This window comes from Callospermophilus lateralis, chromosome 11 (assembly GCF_048772815.1).
Source record: "Callospermophilus lateralis isolate mCalLat2 chromosome 11, mCalLat2.hap1, whole genome shotgun sequence".
NCBI classification, from domain to species: domain Eukaryota; kingdom Metazoa; phylum Chordata; class Mammalia; order Rodentia; family Sciuridae; genus Callospermophilus; species Callospermophilus lateralis.
Genome location: NC_135315.1, coordinates 3,294,874 through 3,319,152, shown reverse-complemented (window position 1 = coordinate 3,319,152; position 24,279 = coordinate 3,294,874). Strand labels below are relative to the sequence as shown.

The following is a 24,279-nucleotide window of genomic DNA, read 5'->3' as shown; positions in this document are numbered from 1 at the left end:
TATTTTTAAGTGGTGCTGAGGATCAAGCCCAGTGGCTTACACATGCTAGGCAAGCGCTCTGCTGCTGAGCTATAGCCCCAGGCCTTTTTTTTTTTCCCCTTTTTTTGGCAGTAGGGATTGAACCCAGGGTGCTTAACCATTAAGCCACATCCCAGCCCTTTTTATTTTTTGAGACAGGGCCTTGCTAAGTTGCCCAGGTTGGCCTTGAACTTAGGATCCTCCTTCTCAGCCTTCTGAATTGCTGGATAATGGCATGTGCCACAACACCCAGCGTGCTTCTGATTTCTTGATGGAGAGACCAGGGCGTGTCTCTGACCTGTGCTCACCTGGGCCAAGGTGGGTCCTGGGGTAGCCCGACTCTTCCGAATCCCTCCACTCCTCTCCTCCTCCGCTTCCTGCTACTCAGGTGGTGGGCTTCTAGGACGTTTGCCTGTGGCCGTGTGCCCTCTTCCTCCTGTGGATCAGCTGCAAGCTCTGCCTGGTGCTTCTTCCTGCTCTTGGGGCTCCAGGGCTGCCCCCGAGTCTGACCCTCCTGAGGGGCTATGGCGGCCATGTCCTCTGGACACTTCCTCTTCTTCCTTTTCCTCTTCCTGCGGGGCGCCACAGCTTCTCCCATGAGGCACTGGGGCTGACGTGCCACTGAGCCTAGTTTCTGGGGCTCTCCTGTGAGCAGCTTCTTCTTCTTCCTAGAGGGGCTCTGAGGGGCCTTGCTGGCCTCCAATGACGGCTGGTGTGAAAGGGACGTGAAGTCCCCATTGACCTGAGGCAGGGCAGTCCAAGAAGAGGAACGGCTCTGTGGCTCTGAAGTCCCTGGGGACTGGGGGCTACTACTGGTCAGTGATGTAGAGGGAGGGCTAACAGGCGGCTTTGGATGGCTGGATGATCGGGGGATAGGTGACACAGCCCTGTGGGGACAGAGGATGATAAAGAGGGTCATTTGAAAAACCCGCGCAGAGCTCTTCCTCCTGCCCACCTTCATCCCCTTTTCCAAAACAGTCCTTTCCTATAATTCTCAGACACACATGAATCACACGTATGTGAAGACAGGCTGACAATAAAATCCAAAATCTCTTTAGATCAGAGTTAATAAGAACTGTACGTCATACTTCCTTGAGAGTAAGAGGTCACAGTTTTGTTTTTTTTTTAAACTCTATTGTTTCTGCCTTTTGATTCAGACTTGCTGAGCAACAGTTCAGGAAAGTCCCATCTGTATGCACGTTTTAGCCCCAGAGCAAGGCAAACCCTGAAGACAGCAGCCTTCTCAGGAGGGCAGGCGCGGGCCACAGCACCACAGTTATTTTCCTCTGACTCTGGGCCAGTAACTCAGAACCACGACTTGTAAAGCTGAGCTGTCCTGCGAGGTGTGCAAGGGGCTCCAGAGCCATAGCGCTCATCTGGCCAGAGCAGCAAGGCTGCCAACCTCAAAGGGTGACTGCGCTCAGTAGGACTATCGTCATTGTCACTGTCACCTCAACTAGGGCAGACCACAGCACCATAGCAGCTATACACCTGGACCCCAAGGCTGGGCCACCCCAGGTGTTCTCTTGAGTTTTTTTTTTTTTTTCTTTTTTTGGTGAGGTGGAGTGAGTAATCAGGGATTGAACTCAGGGGCACTCCACCACCGAGTCACACCCCCAGCCCTATTTTGTATTTTATTTAGAGACAGGGTCTCACTGAGTTGCTTAGCGCCTCGCTGTTGCTGTGGCTGGCTTGGGACTTGGCATCCTCTCAAGCAGCTGGGATTACAGGTGTGCACCACCATTCCCGGCTCCCTGGAGTGTTTTCATAAAGGTTACGTGACAAAGAAACCAAGAGAAAATACCCAACAGATGTCTGGATATCTGCAGACTACCAAGTGCAAAACTACCAGGCCAGGGTCAGGGGTGCACACCCGAGTGGGGACGGTCCCAGGCTGCCTCCAGGGTAAGGTAGGTGGAGTCACGCAGGGAGAGTCCAAGAGGCCATGTCCCTCACCCGTGCCCTCTCTCACGCCTTCCCGGCTGCCCAGGGGTTCCGGTCCCCATCAGCCTCCCCTGTCGGGGAGACACTGCTCTGCCCTGGGCACTCTCGAGGGTGGCGAGCTCCTGTCAGGGCAGCCCACTGGGAGGGGCGGGAGGACTGGGAAGCCTATCCACAGAAGGTCTGAAAAGCCCCAAGGCAGAATCAAGCCTCCCTACTCCAGAAGCCACATCCAGCCAATGGCCAGGAGCCCCTGGGGACCCTCTGAGGGTTAAGGAGGCAGGGCACACTGCTGGGAAAACAAGATGCGACCCTGGCTAGCAACACGGACAGCCCTGAAGGACTCCAGACCTCTGGTTCTCTCACAGCCTTTCTCTTCCCAGTGAAGCTCTGGCCTGGGGCTGGCCAGGGAAGCCCTCGGCACACCCAGCACCACACACGTGTGGCAGACAGATGAAGACTGTGACAAAAACAGTAAGCCAGGACACAGAGACCCTCTACCATTGACCAAGCGGGGTCTGCTGCCGAATGGAAAGGGAGCAGGCAGGAGGGGACCCCATCCTGGACCCTCATGGCTCCTCACCTGCCATGCACCCTCACCATGGGAGAGAACCAATGGAACCCGACAAATGCCTGGATTGGGGCCCCCGCCTGAGCTCACCTGGTTCTACTGACAGCCCAGGTGGAGGCAACGACGGGGTGAGCAGCTTCCATGGGGGAGGTGAGGTCGGAGAATGGTGAGGGGGGAGGTGAATGGAGGTCATTGCCGGTCGCCCTCCGCAGGGTGCTGGCCTGCAGTTATTGACATAAATAAAAACTTGGTGGTCTAAAAAAGGTTTCCGTGAGTGAAGAGGGAAAAAAAACAAAATAAAAAAAAACAACAAACAAACAAACGAAAAACAAGAAACAAAAACAGAAAAACAGGGCCCAGAAAGGACAAGGGGACAGGAAGAGAAAACAGGGGAAGGGAGAGGAGGGATGGTAGGAGAAGAACCAGAAGATTGTTGTTGGTTAGAAACAAAAAGGAAGAAGGAAGGAACTTTAACAAAACCTTAGCACGACACATCACGGTGTCGCGCCCCAGCCCCAGAAGCACCCTACCCCACCTGCACAAGGCCCCCAGGCTCACGCTGCCCCAGTGCCCCTGCCACCATACGTGGCCGGTGAGCCCGGCTCTCGCCCTGGGGCTCACTTGAGCTACTCCACCTGCAGCAGCGATGGAGACCCACCCTGGGCCCAGCTCCAGGAGGACTGAATGACAGACTCCCTCAACCCCCCACCAGACGGCCCTTCTGCAACCTGCGAATCACCAGGGACGCCCAAAAGGCACTTGGTACCTCTGGAATGAGGAAGGCCACCGCCTTCGACATCTCCCACTGCCCCGCTATGGCCAGCTGGCCTGAGACCCCCCATGCCCACCTTCCTGGCAGACAGGGCCAGCCTCTTGGCTGGCGGTGGAGACATGAGGTTCGTAGGCTCAGTGGTGGTGCTGCCCAGGGCGGGGGACTTCAGCTTCACCACTGCAGGATCGGCTTCACTTGGTGGTGCTCTGGAGGGACCGGAGGGACAGTCTGTTTCCTGAGAAGCACAGATGCGGACGGCCGTGCCCCCGCGGTCCTGTGGAGCCTTGGCAGGCTCGCTGCTGGCAGAGTGCTCCGGGCTAGAGCTGCTAGAAGGCCCCTTCTCAAGGTCCGTGCTCCCGTCCTCCTCCTTCAGCCCATGCCCATTGGCAGTGGCGCTGGCCAGGAGCTTCGGTGAGGTAGAGGGGACGGTGTCTCGGCTGGCCCAGGAGCCCTGCCGACGGCTCCCAGATTCGCTGGTACCAGGGGAGCCCTGAGGAGTTCGCAGGGACGGGGAGAAGTGCTGTGGGGGAGTTGGCTTCTTCACCTTCTTCCCAGGCTCCTCCAGAAGGGTGGGGGTGTGGGGGGGTGTTTGGGAGAGTCTGGGGGAAGGTGACCCCAAGGGCAGCTTTGCAGGAACACATCCATTCTGTGACTTCAGGGCCGGCACAGAGCCGTTCCTGGAAACAGGCACGCCGATCTCCTCGGGGACCTGCAGCTTCCTCACCAGCACAGGGTCTGGTCGCTGAGGGGGAGCAAGGGGAGAGCAGTCAGGCCTCTGCGGGCGCTGGCCAGGCCCCGCCTCGAGGACAGAGCAGCCGTCAGCAGCAGGCACGAGGCAAAGGCTGGGACAGGCGTGTGGTAAAGTGCTACTGTCCTGACTGGTTTTAGTATTAATGACCATCTTCACAGCAGAGCAGAATGTTGTCACCAAGTGAGAAAAAGTACAAAGAAAAAAGGTCCCAAAGAGTCAGCACTAACAGCCACCTCTGAGTGGTCTGGTGCACAGGTGTGTCCCCCTTTGTCTCAAGGCCACCCCTGAGGCCTCTCCCCAGGCTCTGCTCAGTGACGGCTGCTGCTGTGGTCAGCGTACAGCCTGTGCTGTCTCCTGCTGCGGGGACAGCACACTAGCAGATGAGTCCTTCCTACATCCACTGCAAGTGGATGAAAATACTCTTAACTCTGTGTTTAATGCTTCATCTGGACCCTTCCCTGCTTGACCCCAAAGCTCCAGAAGGCCTCTCTCCACTCTGCACTGCTGTGGGCTTGCGCCACTTTACCCTCGTACCCACGGCAGGTGCACTGCAGGGAGGTGCCACCATCTGAAGGAGCTTTTTATGTTAAAAATGTTAACCTTCTGGGGCTGGGGCTGCAGCTCAGTGGTAGAATGCTTGCCTGGCATGTGTGAGGCACTGAGTTCAACTCTTAGCACCACATACAAATAAATGAATAAAGGTCCATCAACAACTTAAAAAAATGTCAATTTTTCATTGTATCCATTGAAAAGAAAAATTTTGTGTTGGGAATCGAACCCAGATCATTACAACATATGCGTAGCACGCACTACGGCTGACTGTGCCCCCAGCTCCTTGTTCTACAATGTTTTTGTTTCTTTGTTTATTTTTAAGATTTTATGTATTGGGCTGGGGTCATGCATAGCTCAGGGGTAGAGCCCTTGCCTAGCATGCATGAGGCACTGGGTTTGGATTCTCAGCACCATATACAATAAATAAACAACCATCAACAATTAAAAAAAAAATTAACAAAAAAGATTTTATGCATTCAGTTTTAGTTCAGCCAATTTATACTTTTTCTAAATTCTCTCAATTTTAAGCTTAGAATGTCTTCCTTTTTCTAGAGGTTTAATTAGAATGTACTTTTATTTTCTTTTGAGATTTTTGGCCTAGGTTTTATTTTTTTGTTTTTAGAGCTGAGGATTGAACCCAGGGGTACTCCCCAGCCCTGTTACCCTTGTAGTTTTTGATACAGGATCTTGAAGTTGCCAAGGCTGGCCTTGAGCTTACAATCCTCCTGCCTCAGCCTCCCAAGTACCTGGAATTACAGGCATGGGCTACCACGCCCAGCTGCCCATATTGTATAATAGCCTATGCTTTGCTGTTTTCTAACAGGAATAAGTCTTTCAATTGCACTGCTATTGAAATGTTCTAGAATACTAGAACTCGCACAATCCTATTTAAAGCAAAACAACTTTTATGCAAGCAACTGCAGCATATATGGAAAACTCTGTGTAATGAAAACACTAACGGTTAAGTGCAACAGCTTTGCAGATGTGCCTGCACAGGATCCCGGATGCCTGTAGCCACCCTCAGGTACAACTCCTCCGCCTGTGGCCCTCCTGACCCTGAGAGCTGTTGCCGATTCTGCAGTTAGATGATGCACTTCAGTTCCTACGTCAATTCCCAGGAGCCTCATTTCCCTCCCCTTTTCTTGGATGCGGAGGGAAAGACAACTGTCCACGTGTAACTACCCCACTGCAGGCTGGAAAACCACTGCCTGCCTGGTGTGGGCTTAGCTCTGGCCAGAAGGAAGAAGTCACTTGGTGACCGTCGCCAGGGCCATTGACTCAAAACGGAAACAGCTGATCACCTTGCCAGGAAAACTGAGTTCTCAACTGCTTCAACAGAAAACTTCAAGTACCCACAAAGATGGCTTCCCTTCTAGGGGCTCCCTGACGGCCAGCATCTTGCCACAGGGCTTTACTGTGCTTTCCTCAGGCTGTGCAGACCCAAGTGCTTCCCTATTGCTATACCACCTGGGCAAACTGCAGACACAACGTCCTTTCACCCTCCACATGTCCAGCTGCTGGTGAAGGAGGATGGTCCCTACAGAGCCCCAGGATGGTTATCAAAATCAGGACAGTCGCCGGCATACACTGTGCACTCAATGCTGGACTTCAGCTTGGGCTATCAGTGAGTATGTCTGGACAACAGCAGGCCCAGAGAGCAGGACTGATGCCCCTGGGCATCAGTGAAGAGCTGCTGGCTCAGCCTCTCATGGTCCTCTCTTCCCTCTACCCAACATCCATCAGCTGATGGCCGGTTGAGAAAACAAAGCTGACAGATACAAAACCACTACCTGAAACTCCTCCACTCAGCTAAGGTTCCCCCATGAGAAGACTGGACATCTGTGATGCATGAGACAGGAGCTCCAAGAGCCGCCCGTCACCCCATCATCTTTTTTTGTTGTTGTTCCAAGGATTGAACGCAGAAGCACTTAACCACTTGAGCCACATCCTCAGCCCCCCCCTTTTTTTTAAACATTTTTTTAGTTGCAGGTGAACACAATGCCTTTATTTTTATTTATTTATTTTTATGTGGTGCTGAGAATCGAACCCAGAGCCTCACCCACATTTAGTGAGCTCTCTACCACTGAGCCACAACCTCAGCCCTTTCTGAGATAGGGCCTCACTAAGTTGCTGAGGCTGGCTTTGAACTTAGATCCTCCTGCCTCCACCTCCCTAGCCACTGGGATTGCAGGAGTGCACCACTGCTCCCAACCCACCCCATCATCTCAGTACCTTTGCCATTGATGGGGAGGTAGCTACGCCGTTGCCCATGTTCTTCTTGGTATGATCTAGAACCACACTTGGGCGGCTGGGAAGGGTAGACCCTGCCTTAGAGATGGGGCTCTCGGGACTTTTCTTAGAGCTTGGAATTCTGCAAAGGAAACAAGAAACTTGTACTGAAGTCCAAAGTTACTACAAAATGGATAGCAAGGGAGAATTGGGGTAACTTGAAGTTGACGTTATGTTTCTTTTTCAGGAAGGGTGAGCAAAGATAAATAAATAAATCCCCCAAACCCCCGAGGGAACCTAACAGGTCTCTTGAACTCACTCTGCCCTTAACCAACAAGAGGCCAGACAGAGCCTCAGATGCAGCTATGTGGGAGGGCCAAGGCCAAGTCTGGGCAAAAGTCTTCCAAATTAGAGGCTCAAGCACCATAAGGCAAAAGACCCCTCATATGTGCACCCAAACCTCAGCAGGGTAGACAAAGCAGCAAAAACACCTCAGTCACCCCACCCTTCAATCTCTAGGTCAGGGAGCAGGCCAGGAACAGGCCCCACCACCAATGGCCTTCCACGCCCACAGGATTGCTTCCTCACAGGGAGGTGCGCTGCCCAGCTGCCACAGGGCAACAAATCATTTGGGGCATCATCACAAGACAATAGATAACTGTCCAGGGAGCTTCAAGGCAGCATCAACAGAGGGCAGAAAGAATCCCGCCCTGCCTCCCCAGGCTCTGGTTTTACTCCACAACCAGAGGACCTCACTGAGGTCCCTCCTAGGGGACCAGAAGCATGGCACCTGACTCAGGGACAGTATCTGTCCAACCAAGTTCCCTCCTACTAAATCCCCAATTTCTTCCACACAGAAGTGGGGAGAATAGGCTCCTCACCGCAGGTAGAAGAGCAGGTAGGCCTGCTGGTTGAGAACCACCTTGACGTTGCTGGAATGGACCAAGGAGTCGTTCATCTGGTACCACTGTCCATTGCTCGCCTGTGCAGCACGGGGTTGTAGGAAACAAAACAATCACTTCAACAAAACAACATGAGGCATCTTACGGGTACCCCGCTGCTGACTAACCAGTAGCCATTCCTCGCTACATGTGTACCACCTGGAGGCTGGGGGACATGGCTCAGAGCTGCCTGGCACACGTGAGGCCCCAGGTTCGATTCTCAACACCACACACACACACACACACACACAATGTAATGTCTGTATCCTCCAAATGGGACCCCAAATTGTGCTGAGTTCCAGTTATTTCCTAATGTCCCTCCTAAAGGGGACTTAGCAGATCTAAGCACCACAGCATCTCCCTAAACTTCTCCAGGTCTAAGGAGACAAGGCAGCCAGTTCTCCAGCACCAGGGTGTCCCACTGGCCCCAGAACACTACAGCTTCTATTGGAACTGTTTTAGTTTCTTTTTTTATTTTTGGTACCAGGGATTGAACACAGGGGCACTTAACCACGAGCCATATCCCCAGTCCTTTTTATTTATTTATTTTTAATTTTGAGATAGGGTCTTGCTAAGTTGTTGAGGCTGCCTTGAACTTGTGATGCTCCCACCTCAGCCTTCCAAGCTGCTGGGATTACAGGCATTGCCACCGTGCCTGGCTGGAACCATTTTTAAAAACATCTTTCCATTCCACTCACAGAGGCCACAAGAACCTGAACACAACTGTAAAACATCACCACTTTCCAGAATAAATGTGCAGAGGCCAAGTGTGACTTACACAGGTAAGGCCAGATTGCCCCCACAAGGCAGCGCCAGCCCAGCAACCAGGGAAACTGGGCAGAATGCAGTAGCACCCACCTTCACGTAGCAGTAGTAGTGCCCGGCATGACAGCTGTAACCTGAGTGGACCAAGACAGCGTAGAGTCCATACATGACAGGATCGCCATTACTCTGGGACATATATGGGCGGATGTTGAGGAATTCCGGATAGCCTACATCCTGTTTGAAAATTCAAGGAAGAAGCAGATAATCTTTATCCCTGAATCAATTTGCCTTTTCTATGCACAACCACATGAAACGCACCACTTGGCTGTCTTTAACAATCTGGGGCCCCACCCCACACACATACTGGTCAATGATCAATGACAAAGGTCGACCAGCCAAGGTGTGAGCCCTGTTCAACCCACCTAGGGGAAATGATCTGATTGTGTCATTTAATGAATTACAGTTGTTCTCTTCTTTGTCACACATCTAAGCTAGCTCTCACACTACCTGGCCCCCACCTATAAAATGAGAAGAGTAACTGGTTCCCTTCCCCTCTCCTCTATAGGAGCATGGCCGAGGGAAGAACAGGAGCGGGTACTGGGGTCTAGGTTTTCAAAAACAAAGATGCTGAATGGATTCAGCCACCTGCTCTGGTAAGTTATGTTTCTAATAGATTGGGTCAGAACAACACTTATGCCAACATTAAAAAATCCCCCCCAAGAATATTTACATCTTTTAAATTAGATGAGCTTTACAAGCAACTTGAGAACTCTAGAAAAAATGTTTTAAAAAATTATCTTTCCAAAGACAAGTGCCTTGCCCCAAACCACAGAGCCAGGCTCTAGCTAAGAACACAGATATCTTTTAGTAAACGCCACTGTGCAAAAAGTAGGTCTTTGCTCCACATGTCACAAAAAGCCACAGCATGCAACCACGCCTGTTTTAGACATGAGACAGAACACGGCAGCCCACAGCCACAGTCCTGTGTTCACCAGACTTGCTCTTCATGAAGCCTGACCTTCCCCACTGACAGCACCTGAGGACAAGCAGCAGCTATGGGGAGGGGTTGGTAAGATGGCAGCTCTTGACCTGAGCTGTGTGCGACAGTGACCTCAGGTTTTGATGAAACACAGGTCCTCGGGCCCTGGGGTAAAGAGCAGCCCAGCTGCAGAATGGAGTGCAGTGAGCACGCACCTTGGTGATCTTCCCCCCACTGGAGTTGGCAAAGCGCTTGAGGGAAAGGGTGAGCACGTTGGAAGTCCTGTGGATGGTGAAGCGCTTGCTGGCGGGGACCTTCTTCTTGCATCTATGGAGATGGTGAGTGAAAAGGTGTCAGTTCACACTCTGAAGAACACCCTGTTTGCACTATGTGAATACAAGAACAACGGTCTGTAAGGGAGTCTTCTTAAGTGGGATTTGTGCCTTCTACACTCCAAACACCAAAACCAACTTGCCCTAAGTAAAGGAAAGCTACTGCAGGGCAGCCAAGGCTGGAGGAAAGATGACGATGCCAAAGCAAAGATCCCTTACCAACCAGGAGGCCAAACAGATGCACAAGAAAGAACGACTTTGGCGCAACACAGAGAAGAACAAAGTAAAGCAAATGTGGCCAAAAGAAAATAGGCGAGCAGGAAATTGCTGCAAGCAAAGCCAGAAGACAGGTAAAAGAAGGAGAGGAAATGGACATAGGTCACCAGGCCCCAGAGCCAAGGGCAGCAGAGCTGGAGAGGAATAAACTGGACATAGAACAAAAAATTTGAAAAGCAGAATTAAGGAAATATTCTTTAGCAATCACAGCTTTAAAATAACCTACACATAAAGACATGTACCCAACAAGACTGCACAACACCAGAAGACCAGGCAGAGCCCTATGTGTGGAGCATGCCTCTTCTAAGGCTAGCAGGTGGTTCTCGGCCACACACTATCAGTGAGGCCTCGAGCCAGTCCCTTCCCTTCCCTGTGCCTCAGTTTGCCCATCCTGGGCAGTGGGGATAACAGCGGTCCCTACTTCACAAATCAATACATGTGCAGATACAGGGCACAAGCCACTGCAGAACCAGGGCCATGCCTTTGTTTGTGTTACCGCAAGACTGTTCATGAGACAGCAGGCTACTTGAGAAACACAAGCAGGGGTCACTCCACGAGAGGACAACATGTGCCGGGTCAGCACTTGTCTACACCTTCTGGATAGCCAGGCTTTTCCAGGGGCAGAGGGAAACTTACTTAGCACACATATAGGCATTGTCTCCACTCAGGACATCTGGCTTCACAAAAAGTTCCAGAGCACGCACAATATTTGCAGCTTGCTGAGAAGGAGAAAAACAGGGACTCGAATCAACAGCAGGAAAAAGGCTGACTCAAGAAATGCTGGATTTGGTCTCTTCCAGAAAAGGCTGAGGCAGCAAATCACAAAACTTAATTTTGCATAGAACTGATGCACTAACTGCCCACTCCTGAGATGGGAAAGTCCACCACAAAGGAGCAGAGAGCCAGGCTGTGCACTTCTCTGGTGGTGACAGTGACATCTACGTCAGATGTGCCACGTGAATCAGTCCCTTTCAACCAGACTGCAGCGGGATCGGTTCAGACAACTGCAGTGAAGGTAGAGCCCAAGGCCTCGCAATAGCAAGCCCAGCAAACTGAAGGGCCCCAGGCATGCCCTGAAGTCTGCAGGTTGTGTGGGGTGACTACGCTGGCACGCTGCTGCTGGGCACCCAAGGCTCAGTTCACCACTTTTTTTTTCAAATGAAAGGAATACACACAGGAGAAAGATGGACAGACATGCAGATGCGCTGCACCCGCGGCAGCCAGGGTTCTTTCTTTGCTCTCTCGCTCGTCTGCTCTGGCGCCTGCCCCCCACTGTGCTCCCTCTCCTGATGCACACGTGAGCACAGAGCCTCCCGTACCCGGATCTCCAGCGCGATGTCCAAGTAGGGGTCATAGGTGTCCGAGACGCTCTTGCACACAGCACACTTCACTGCAACAGAACAAGGAAGCGGTGGGTAGCTCACATGGGGAACCAGGCTCCAACACCCAGGAGGAGGCTGAGGGCTACAACTAACTCTCCACTGGCTTTTGTGAAGAGGATCGCCATGCCAGCCCCTTGAGAGTCAGAGTTGTGAGAGCTCCCTCTCACCAGCGGCGCTGCAATGCCAGCCCCATTCCTGTGGGCTGCCCTGACGCCGACAGGCCAGCCTGGTGAGCCCTCTCAGGAGGAGGACAACAGCTCAAGCCGAGAACCTAAAATAGCACCAGCACTCTGTGCGTGCTCCAAACATTTTTGCTAAGAATTGAGCAGTGGACCTAGCAGGTGACCAGGGCTTGAGAGCCCCGTGACTGCATGCCTGGAGGCTCAAGGTTCCTGAGTCACGCTCCAACCCAATAAGGCATCAGGCTGGGTGGAGAAACATCCCCACTTACCTCGTGACCTGAGGTACCCTCCAAATATCTGATGCACCAGGGTAGTAGCCTGTGTCTGACGATCCAATCTGCAAAGGAGGCCACATGCCCTTGAGCGCTTCATGACACACAGAGCTGTACTCACACTCAGCCCCACGGGACCCAAGAGGCTCTCTCCAGTCAATGCCCTAATCTGTGCCTGAGCTCCCAGCAGTGCCAAGGCTTCCCACAGAGCTCCCTGAATCAACAGGCAACCCTGCTGCCTGCTTCTCAGGAAACCACAAGCTCAGAAATGCCCTGCATCCTCACCATCTCGCCTCTTCTTTTCAGTCTCAATAAGATAAGGAGGATCCAAACATGGGATGGGGCTGGAGGCCAAACCTCCCACACCCTCCCCTGGGCAGTGCAGGGATGGAATGGGCTGGAGCAAAGCCCTTCCATACCCTTCTTAGCTGAGGACAGCAGAGACAGGCCATCCTGCATTCTAATCCCTCAACACTGCTTCCTCAGCAGAGCCTGGGCACTGAACACCCACTCCTGCCAGCAAAGGCAAGACTATGCACAGCACCCCACGTTGGATCTCTGCTCTTGGCTCCTCGCCCACCCTCTGCAGCTGGCTATGAAACTGTCCTCCTCCACTACCAAAGGGTTCTGCAGCACCAATCCCACAGCTTTGGAACCTTCTATAGAAGACTGGGGTACCTGCTCCCCAGATTAGTGCCCCCTTCCAGGCCCCCGGCTCCCTCCAAACTGCTCATGGGCATCTCACCCTGAGCCAGGTACAGAGGGTGCTGCCTCCAGGGCTCCCTTCACACTGTGTCTGCACAGTTTTCGCTGCAGCTTTGCCAACTCCTACAGAGTATGAGGTCCATGCCAGGCCTTCACTGACCTAATGCTTCCCAGACTCTGGGAGCTCCAAAATATTTGAGGGACCAGATTTTTACATTGTTAGAAAGTTAGAAAATGTAAAGTCAACTGCTACTATCTACTAGCACCACAATTCATCAAAAGAAGGTATGTTTTAACCAAAAACCAGCAAAGACACGACCTCAGAGCACACACAAACTTGTGGATAGCTCTATGCTGGACAGTCATGGGGAAGGCGTCAGGAAGTTCCGAGGCATCCCATGAATATGTTCTGACCACAATGCAAGTCACACCCAAATCATCCATGCCACCAAACCCAAAAGGGCCTTCCACCTGCACGTTAAACAGAACACTGGGCTTTCTCTCCCCTACCTCTCTCTAGACCAGTGGAAGTGAGCACCACATCCCACCTGGCACCAGATCTGCCTCCCTTCTTCCAGTGCTGGCCAGTGGTTCAAACCACATACCTGGCCACATGAACCCAAACTACCCCTTCCCCCAGCCCACACCTCCCAGCCTCTCCCATATGCAGATCCTGGCTGAGTGGTCAGGCCTGGGCCCGGCATCAGCTCCTGTCTTGCACTTGCCAAGTGACTATTCTATGCCGGCCACTACTCCAGACCTACAGCCCTTCACCTGCTCTACAGGCTCTCACCCAGGCCAGTCACACACCTCTTGACTTCAGCCAAATGAATTCTAGGGTCACTTCTCCAGAGGAGGTAGCAGGTGGCTCCCCATCATAAGGTGTGGTCCAGTCCCTGGAGACCGCATTTCCCACAGGGTGATGTAAATGCTGGCTGACTGACTTGTCTTCCAACCACACTGGGAGCTCCTCAGACTCAGGATTTCATTTGTAACTTCTAAATTCCCAGCACCTGCTACTAGTTTGGCACTCAAAGGTATTACGCAAATAACTGGTGCTTGAATCAGATTCCATGAAAGGAGTAGACCCTATCTGTGTGGAGGGAAGGGCTCAAGTCCCTCCAGCAGGGAGGGAAGAGCCCTTGAGCAAACCCTCAGATAGTGAACCAGAATACAAAAATCTCACAAAACATTACTATTTATAAATAAGACTCTCATCCACTGAAACCAGTGGTTTCCCCATTTTAACCACTGCTACAACTCAACTAACCCTTCTAAAGAACATTCTAGATGTTTCCTACACTGTTTAGGTAAGTGTTTTTAGAATATTCAGTTCTCTTTGGAGCCTGGTCTCAGGACCAGTGGATTCAGGGAGCACACAAAAGCATCTCCAACCAGTCGCGGTGGTGCATGCCTGTAATCTCAGGGGCTTAGGAGACCGAGGCAGGCTAAATTTTAAGTTCAAAGCCAGCTTCAGCAACTTAGCAAGGCACTCAGTGAGATCCCGTCTCAAGGGCCGGGGATGTGGCTCAGTGGTTAAGCACCCCTGGGTTCAATCCTTAGTACCCCGCCCCCCAAAAAGCACTTCCAGATGGTGACCAGAACCCTCAGGACACATAAGAGGAAGCAGTCACTTGCTACAAAGGCGAAGATGCAGCGAACACAGTGTCAAACACTGAACACCAGAGCCCCAGCCCCTTCCAAGCTCACCCATGAACTGCCACTGTCTGCATCCAAGAAACAAAGTGACTTTAGAAAGACCAGAACTTCCCCTCCCCTGAGCTCCAGGACAGCACTGCTATGGCCTCGCCCTGCCACCTGATCCTGCCACTATCAGGGGCAGGGGTGCTGGGGTGACAGACCCGCCCTGGCAGGCCCCTGCTTGGGCTCTGGAAGTCCGGTGTCCCACACGAACTCTGCCATCCACAGAGGAAGGTCGGGAGGTGAAGGACTGCTCCCTCCCCAGGCAGTGCCACGGAGCCGCAGCCCCAGGAGAAGTGGGAGTGGAGGACCTACTTGGCACAGCCATTCAAGCAGGCCTTCTGCATGGCGTCGATGGTGTACCGGAGAAACTCGTGCGCATCCTCTTGGTTCCCAAAGCGGAAGTGCCGGGCGATCTCTGAATGAGAAGACAATGGGTAGGAAGAGCCGCCAGCCCCACTGCCAATCACCAGGCACCTCAGGAGAAATGTGCCAAGTGAGGAAGTTGCAGCTCTTTCCTTAGTGAGACTGAGGGCTTAAACCCTGCTCCTTAGCAGGAAGCAGACGCCACTCAGATGTAAGAGCCACCAATAAACCAGCTTCCCAAGGCAGCCCAGAACATGAATGAATCCAAACCCTGCTTCAGTGCCACAACCTACACAGGTTCAAACTGCCACTGTGGGTCCGTCTTTCCTGCCAAGTGAATGGGAAATCTGATTCCCACAGCACGCGCTCCTCTGACGCCCAGAAAGACTTGGCATGTCCCCACCTGCCCCCCCTCCCCTGCTCGCCTGCCAATACTAAACACACACACAAGCAGTCCCTCTGCCTGGCCAGACCCATCCTCACCAGGAGGACTTCTCCACCCACCTGACCCAGCCCCTCTCAAAGCCCACCCTTTGGTCTACACTGCTAAATGCAGTATCTGTAGCATGCAAGGATTCCTAAGACCCCATGCATGACTTTCTTGGCCATCCAGCGGCTCACAGTGCCGACCAGAGCTAGTGTTTTGCAGGCATTTCACCATGGGTCCACCCTTACTTTTCAGATCACGGATGAAGGAGACGGGCTTGATGGCGTTGCCACTGTTGGCGAAGGCCTGGACAATGTGGTTCTGCATGACGCACAGCATGCAGAAGCTTCCATGGTGACCTGCCACATGGAAGAAGCAATGTTAGGACAAGAGCTTTCTCAAGAACTTAGAATGATACCTCCAAATGAGGCCTCCCCAGACCTGTGAAGGTCGTCGGCTGGGTGGCAGAGATCCCAGGGCTATGGACTCGGGATCAGAAGGAAAATGCTCCCTTTGCTGGAAAGTGCTGGGGGGTGGTCATGACTCGCCCATAGCGGTAGCTCTACACACTGCACACCAGCACTGCAGGGAGTCACTGGTCATGCGGCACCATTATCATTTACACAAAGGATAAGCTCAACTTTCAACAGGAAGCTCAGAAAAATATCTCCTTTAAGTTCTAAGTTACGTCATTTGGCCAACATTCTTAACTATTTTAAGGCTTTCTGATGGTTCTTCAGTTTGCACCTCAAATGCAGGTACCTCGGCTCTGCTGTGTGCAGTAAATACCTCACTGCCATTCATCAGTGCTGAAAACTGAGGCTCGAAACTGCAAATATTTTTGGTCTTGTAAACTATGCAATGTCCACCACAACGGTGCCCTTCTGCCACTGTAATGCAAAAGCAGCCACACACAATATGACAGGTATGCAAGTGCTCAACAAAACCTGACTACAAACCAGGTCAGGCCCACGTCCACCTGCTGACCCCTGCTGGATGTAAAGAACTGGCTTCTCACTAGGCACAGACCCAAGTGGCACATTAACAGCTGTTCACAGGATTGCTATGCCATGGGGAGATAGTGGTGATAGGACTAGCACTGCGTCTACAGCAGTATTGTAAAAACCAGGCTGCTGATAGCGATGGAGTTTGTAAGCATACAACCAAACAGCAGTTATTGCTTATGGATATGCATCATGTGTGAACACTACAGGAATGGCCTCGTTCCAGGTAGTGCTCACCTGGATGAAGGAACCTAGAGATGGGATTGGGAGAGTTCAACTCTTAGACTAGTGTTTTAGTTACAAGACACCTAAAATGTAGTGGGGCTGGGTGGTATGATAGTCTTTGTACATCTTTTTGTACTTAAAATACATCTCAATTGTAGAGGTTAAACACAGGGCACTTGACCACTAAGCCACATGCCCAGCCCTTTTAATTTCTTATAGTGAAACAGGGTCTTGCTAAGTTGATGAGGCTGGCTTTGAACTTGTGATCCTCCTGCCTCAGCCTTCCAAGCTGTTGGGATTACAGGCGTGTGCCACCTCGCCCAGCAATTTTATCTTTTTTTTGGCAGGCAGGGTGGTGGTGGTGGTGGTGGGTTCCTGGGAATTGAACTCAAGGGCACTCGACCACCGAGCCACATCCCCAGCCTTACTTTGTATTTTATTTAGAGATAGGGTCTCACTGAGTTGCTTAGTGCCTCACTTTTGCTGAGGCTTTGAACTCAAGATCCTCCTGCCTCAGCCTTCGGAGCCACTGGGATTACAGGCGTGTGCCACTGCGCCCAGCAATTTATCTATTTTTTAACAATCTTTTATGTTGATTTTTAGTTCTTTATACATTCTTAACACCAATGCTTTGTTTGTTCATTTCAGGCTTGTAACTGGTCTTTTAATTTTCTTTAACTCACTGTGTCTTGGCATCCCCCACACAGACTTTGTCAATGCCAAGATATATTTGTTTTCTGATAAACAGAAGTCCTTAAAGCTAATACATCTGAGTTTACCAACTTTTTTTAATGATCCATGCTTTAAGTTTTAAGAAATCCCCTAAGGTCAAAAAACTATTTACCAGGCTGGGGTTGTGGCTCAGCAGTGGAGCGCTTGCCTAGCACATGGGAGTCCCTGGGTTCAATCCTCAGCACCATATGTAAATAAATAAAATAAAGGTATTGTGTCCAATTACAACTAAAATATAAATATTAAAAAAGACTTTAGATAGGAGACTCTCAAAAGATAACATCAGCAGAGTTTAAAAAAAAACTATTTACCTACATTTATTCTAAATGCACTGAGTTTTTCTTTTGATACTAAGTTTTTCATCCACTCTTTTCTTTTGCAAATGATCTGATATGAAAACCCTGTGTCAGTGTCTACCTAGGTAAAGCAAAGTGTTTGTTTTGATTCCAGTTATTAAAATGACAGACCCAAGTACGATTATGTACAGTCAGTCTGCACCTCCACATATCCATGGGTACGTGGCCTGCTTCTGGGCTCTCCGTTCTACTCCATTGGTCAGGACATCCCTCCTACATCTAACACTATGACTTTTTCACCTCCGAGACTCTACAGCAAGCCTCTATTTGGTAGAACATATCCCTTCTCATAGTCTATTCTTCAGAAGTGCCTCTGAGGTCTGGAAATGTTACTTCAGTGGTACAGCACTTGCCTAGCATGTGCCAGGTCCTGGGTTTCATTCCCAGCAAAACACACACCACCAGCAAATAAATGGTATTTTGGCCATTTTTGGTCCCTTGCTTTTCTATTAAATTTTAGAACCAACTGGATGAACATTAATCTACAAATCTGGGGAAAAACCAACATTTTCATTAGTACTGGGGACTGAACCCTGGGGTGCTTTATCACTAAGCCACATCTTAAGCCCTTTTCACATTTCGAGACGGTCTCCTTAAGATGTTTAGGGCCTTGCTGAATTGAACTTGGGATCCTACTGACTCAATCTCCAGAGTCTCTGTGCTACCACATCCGTTGAAAACCAACATGTTTATAATAAGAAGTCTCTCCCCTGTTAAGGCAACTTTCTGTCCATTCAGGTAGGCTGTCATTTAATGTCCTTCAGTGAAGGTTTTCCACATGCACCTCACTAAATTTAGGTGTAGCCTTTATTGCTTATGTTGCTATTTTTTTAAGATAGTAAATTGTTTATTTGGTATAGAAAAATTCAGCTAAATTTTATATATTGATTTTATGTCTAGTCACATTGCCAAATTCCCCTTGCTGATTTGTCTACATATTCTTGATTTCACATGTAAGAACAGTTTTCAAATTATTCTAGTACTCTCCCCTCCTTTCCTATATGCCACAGCTCTGGCCAGGTGCAACACAATCTTTCTTTCTTTCTTTCTTTTTTTTTGGCACTAGGGATTGAACCTAGGGGTGTTCTACCACTGAGTTTAATCCCTAGCCCTATTTTTTATTTTGAGACAGGGTCTCACTAAGTTGTTCAAGGCCTAAGTTGCTGAGGCTGGCCTTGAACTTGCAATCCCCAGCCTCAGCCTCCCGAGTTGCTGGGACTACAGGCCAGTGCCACTGCACCCAGCCAGGAGCACCACGGTCCTAAACAGAGGTGGTGAGGGCAGCCACACATGCCTCACCATGATCTGAAGTGTACACTTCCAGGACTTTCTTCTTTAGAATGGTGCTCTGTGCCTTTTGTGTTTTTTAGCACTTGTGCTTTTATCAGGGTAAGGAAATGCCCATGTATTACTACTCTGCTAAGAGTTGTATTTCTTTTAATTAAGAATATTTTCAGCTGACTTTTCTCTTTCACTTCATTAATAAAGCAATTAACTACATAGGTAGCAAAATTAGCAGTCACTTATACAGCACTTTCTGTGTGCCCAGCCCTGCGCTCAGCATTTCACAGAGCCACCTGAGCTTCGTGACAACTCTGTAAGGATGATGCTATTTTGCACCTCAGGACAGGGGGCACAGAGAAGGCAGGTAGACTCCCAACAGGACTGGGAGGCAGGCCTGCAGGCCAGCTCCAGGCCCTCAATTACAGTGCTGTGGCCCTGCAACTTCATGAGATTTCCTGGCAGCAAAATGCCTTCATAGTCCCCTGCTCATGTTCTGAAAAACCATTCAGTCTGCTAGTATTTCATCTAGAATTTTAAACCTAGTTCATGAGATTATAAATTTTCTTTCTCATATTATCCTTAATTTTGAAATCCAAGTTATAAGAACCTTCCAGAACAAGGAGGGGAATATTTTCTTTTCTGATTTACTAGATGACTTTGTGAAGGATCGGCATGATTTAGTTCACAGAACTTACCTATAAGGGCTGGGATGTAACTCAGGGGTACAGCATTTGCCTAGCATGCGTGTGAGGCCTTGGGTTTGATCCCCAGTACAAAAGAAAAACACAAAACAAAAAACCCTTACCCATGATATCATCCTAGTCTGATGCTGAAGTCATTTGCTTCATTTTTAAAAAATATTTTTATAACGTTTATTTATTTATTCTTTATGTGGTGCTGAGAATCAAACCCAGTGCCTCACATATACTAGGCAAGCGTCCTACCACTGAGCCACAGTCCCAGCCCTTTACTTTATATATAATATTATCTGTTTATGTGTGGTGCTGAGAATCGAACTCAGTGTCTCACATATGGTAGGCAAGTGCTCTACCACTGAGCCACCACCTCAGCCCCTTCACTGTCTTTAATAGTTAAAAAAGACTCCTTAGACTTTTGAACCTTTTTTTAAACTTTTTTTATTTTGGTACTGAAGACTGAACCCAGGGGTGCTTAATCACTGAGCTACACTCCTAGACCATTTAACTTTTCCTTTATAGACAGGGTCTCACAGAGGTTACCCCCATCACACCTGGAGTTTTTTTTTTTTAAGTATTTTTTTAGATGTTGATGTATCTTCATTTTACTCATTTATTTATATGCAATGCTAAGAATTGAACCCAGTCCCTCACACATGCTAGGCAAGCACTCTACCACTTAGCCACAACCCCAGCCCCACGCTTGGCTTTTTTTTTTTTAACCTTTATTTTGTTTATTTCAATGTGGTGCTGAGGATTGAACCCAGGGCCCCACCTATCACTGAGCTACAACCTCAGCCCCACACCTGGTTTTTTATATCATATTTTAAATCATTTTAACTTCTACTTTGAAACGTGCTTTTTAAAAATACTTTTTTAGTTGTAGATAGACACAATATCTGTTTATTAATTTATTTTTCATGTGGTGCTAAGGATTGAACCCAGTGCCTCACACGTGAGAGGAAAGCGCTCTACCACTGAGCTACAGCCCCGGCCCGAGACATGTTTTATAGTGTACGTACAACACTGGTATACAGATGTACAAAATAATTGAATATATGTACTCTGGGGCTATCTTTTGCAAACCTTCATCTCTGTTTGGGTAATCACCTTCAGAAGAGTTTGGAGAACACAAACAAACTTGCACATCCTACCCTACAGCAAATCCAATTAAAACGTGGGCTTTTTTAATTGAGAGGAGGCTCTACGATGCCGTCCAGGCTGCCTTAAACTCACAGTACCCTTGCCTTAGCCTCCTGAGCACTGGGACTGCAGGTGTGCTCCCCTTCCAGGTGGGTTTTACCAGTTACTACACAGCAGCGACTCCACCAGGGTGATCCAGGTGTTATCTTTAACAGTGCCTGAGTGTACAGGTTTCTCTGGTGGAGACTGAGTGGTTCCACTAGCTCAGTCACCCCGCAATGCCAGCCCCCACTCACAGTTCCGTGCATGGTCCTTGGAAAGCAGGTAGTTGGCCAGAGGCGGTGTGTAGGTCAAGCACTGTATGGTGGAGTTCAGGAAGCAGGTGTTGCCCAAGTTGTGTAGCCCTGCGCCAACTCGGAAAACCCGCTCCCACCTCAAAGACAGGCGCTCTGTGGGGAAGAGCACTTTCTGTGGGGCTGGGACTCCATCACTACCACATGGGCGCTCACTCCCTAAAGAAAAAAGGAACAAGGAAAGAAAAGGAGACAAATAAGTCTACACAGGCAGACCCCAAAGGAACCCTAGACATTTTCTTAGCATGTGGTTGGTCAGAACAGCTCACTGGAGGGCACTAGTACTCCCAGGACTGTACACCCCAGGGAGCTAGCTCAGAGTAAGCAGTCACACCAGGGGCTTTCCAGACCGCTCAGTTCTAGAACTCAGACCCCTGTGTAGACGAAGGATCTGGGCCTTGGCACGGTGCCCAGCTATGGCCACATGCAGTCTACCTCATTTCTCTACCTCCAAGCTTGGCTTTCAATTCTATTAAACCCAGGGCAAGAGATCACTGGAGGTGGCGGGTGGGGGGAAAGGGGGACTTTGTTATGAAGAACCGCTATGTACACATCATCTTCCTAGAAACATCTACAACTGATGCCCATGGACCCCACGTGAAGTCCAGCACTCCCTGTGATGTTCTAGTGCCCACAGTGGGCCCATCACTCAGCCAACATCGAGGGAGGCCTCCCTGCCAGTGCCCCGCATGTCCATACCCTGTCTCCTGGCCTGAGCCTCATCTCCACTCCTGGGGCGACTGGCGCCCTCCGTCTTGGGGTTTAGCAGCAGATATTTGCTCTTCAAGGACTCTAGCTGGTAGGAGAAGCTCTTGCTGGCTGGCTCGAACTCGATCTTCTGTAAAAGGACCTTCTTGGCAGAGGAGGCCAGGAGTTTTCCCAGTTCCCCATCCTCAGCCGAGTCCTTGCGACCGGGTTTCAGGGCTTCCTTCAACTTATCGACTATTGGCATGGTGCATTCCTGTGGGGACTAGAAGGAACACAAATCTACAAATCACTATGTCCAAGGAATAAGAGCTTCCGCTTGGTCATCATGGATGCTAGCCATCACAAAAGCTTCCTTGAGTCAGCTACTATCCTATAAGGAAGCATGAGACAGGAAGACACAGACCCATGAGAGTCCGTACTTCACCTCTCAAGATACATGTATAGCCAGGCAAGGTGGCAAGCGCCTATAATCCCAGCGGCTAGGGATTACAAATTCAAGGCCAGCCTCACCAATTTAGCAAGCCCTGAGCAACTCGGTGAGACCTTGTCTCAAAGTAAAAAATAAAAGAGCTGGGGATGTGGCTCAGTGGTTAAGCACCCCTGGGTTCAATCCCCGGTACCAAAAATTCAAGACAAGTGCACAAAGAGCTGAGAATGCCAGGGATAGCATTTGGGCTGCTAGGCCACCCTGCCTCGAGCCCTCAATCAATATACACCAATTGTCTACAAGTCAGGCTATTTCCTTCAAAGGGACAACACAGGGCCCCAGTGTCTGCTCAAAAGCAGGGAAACACTTATTTGCATACATGCTCTGGTTACTTACACACATATAGCCTTGTAATAAAGGAACAGAACACAAGGGGATGGGCACATGTCTGTAGACCTATGCTCTTCAGAAGGCCGTGGACCACAAGGCTCCTGAGCACGGGAAATGAGGCTAGTCCCCAGCAGAAAACATGCCACCAGACTTAAAGGCTTAGTTAGGAATGCGAAACATCTCAAAAACTGGTTACATGTCAAAATGATAATATTTTGTATATACTGGGTTTTAAAAAATGAAAATTAACTTCACCTCCCTTTTTTACTTTTCCAATGTGGCTGCAGTGAAACTTTACATTTGTGACTCTCATCATATTTCTATCACTGTATGTACAAATCATCTAAAACTAAGCGAAGAAAAACAAAAAGGAAACAAAGTAATTTTTTAAAAAATGAAGTGAGAAAAGAACAAAGGATCAGACCTGGAATAGCATGTACAAGACACCTAATGTTAGACAAAGGTTCTCCCACCTCTTTCAAATAGCAAGGAAGGAGAAGTAGGCAAGAGGGGACACAGGTTTTAAAGGTAGCCTGTCTGGGTCACTCTGTCATCTTTAACTACCCATCCAGGGACGAGTAATTTTTACAAGATCTCCTGTTCTTGGATTGTAAAATACAGACAAAAATAGGTGGGAAGCTGGCTGCAGGGACTAGAGAGCGGGCTCATTACACTGGGCCTGCCACCACTGGCAGGTGCAGACTCTGCAAGGAGGGAAATCCTCCCTCACCTCAGCCAGCTCCACCCACATCACCCTGCTCCCCGCCCCCTGTCCTAGCCAAAGCTTAGACTGAGTCAGTCAGAAAAACATGTCCCTGAAACTGCTCACTCCCTCCAGACAAATGAGGGTTCCCAGGGTACCCAGTACTAGGAGTGCCTAGGGAATTAGCTAGTTACACCCCAAAGTCCGACCTAGTGAATCCATGGATCTCTAATTAAGTCTTTCAAATCTCTTACCGTGGGCCCCCTAATTCCATACAAGAAGAGAAATCCAAGGAAGTTATTCTTTAAAAAAGAAAGCACGGTGCTCTGGTGTCCTCACCAGAAACTGTCGAGTGGGGATTATCTGAGACTTCTTGCCAAAGCAACCAACTCAGTTGGGCACACTCAGCAAACAGGCAAGAAAGAGGCACCCAAACCTTTGCAGGCTCACCTGGAATGCCTGGCCGAGGTGGGCTGCTCCCCCAACAGCGGGGAATCAAGTTCTGACTGGGCACTTCAATCCAGGGACTCCCAGAGGATGGCCTGTTCAGTCGCCAATGCGGCCACATGCAGAGTCCAGAAAGGGTGTCAGCACCTGTGGGCAAGCAGTGAGACCATGACCCAGGATGACTCTTCCCTGCTGTCTTCAGTCTTTCCATGAATGCAGTGTGGGAACTGCGACCTTTTACCAGGACAAAGTCATCATTAAGGTTAAAGGGATATCTCTGTGGCTAAACTCAGGATACGTCCAGAGAACTGTGCTAACCAACCACAAATTATTGCAATGTACACACAAGGATGACACTGTTACCTGCTCCACATCTTTACCCTGACACTCTCCACACCTGCCAGTCCACTAAAGTCTAAATCTCATCTCCAAAGAGTAAGGGGTGATAATAAAGTTGTCAAACTTTTACTTTGCTAGGTATACACTTTAACTTCTATCTATAGTTACTATGACTTACATATAATTAAGGTGCTTAGAAATGTTTACAGCAAAAATTCAAACATACAAAGTATAGAGGGAACATGGCCCTGGTGCTTAGCTTCAGTAGCTGCCTGACCAATCCTGATTAGCTCCCCCCAACCCAGGCTGCT

General features: G+C 49.7%; 1 protein-coding gene across 1 annotated transcript in view; it reads right to left on the bottom strand.

Moving 5' to 3' along the window:
- The window catches only part of Usp36 (ubiquitin specific peptidase 36), a 31,486-nt gene that overhangs the window by 5,098 nt on the left and 2,109 nt on the right, over positions 1–24,279 (bottom strand). The window contains exons 2-16 of the mRNA XM_076869881.2: positions 23,633–23,776; positions 21,654–21,924; positions 20,898–21,113; positions 15,411–15,521; positions 14,685–14,787; positions 11,961–12,028; positions 11,447–11,517; positions 10,764–10,846; positions 9,735–9,846; positions 8,634–8,774; positions 7,716–7,816; positions 6,838–6,976; positions 3,379–4,044; positions 2,621–2,751; positions 327–905 (exon numbers count right to left, since the gene is read on the bottom strand). Of these exons, the coding sequence (XP_076725996.2) occupies positions 327–905; positions 2,621–2,751; positions 3,379–4,044; positions 6,838–6,976; positions 7,716–7,816; positions 8,634–8,774; positions 9,735–9,846; positions 10,764–10,846; positions 11,447–11,517; positions 11,961–12,028; positions 14,685–14,787; positions 15,411–15,521; positions 20,898–21,113; positions 21,654–21,906 (2,774 nt within the window). The 5' untranslated portion in view covers positions 21,907–21,924; positions 23,633–23,776. The remainder of the gene's footprint in view (positions 1–326; positions 906–2,620; positions 2,752–3,378; positions 4,045–6,837; positions 6,977–7,715; positions 7,817–8,633; positions 8,775–9,734; positions 9,847–10,763; positions 10,847–11,446; positions 11,518–11,960; positions 12,029–14,684; positions 14,788–15,410; positions 15,522–20,897; positions 21,114–21,653; positions 21,925–23,632; positions 23,777–24,279) is intronic.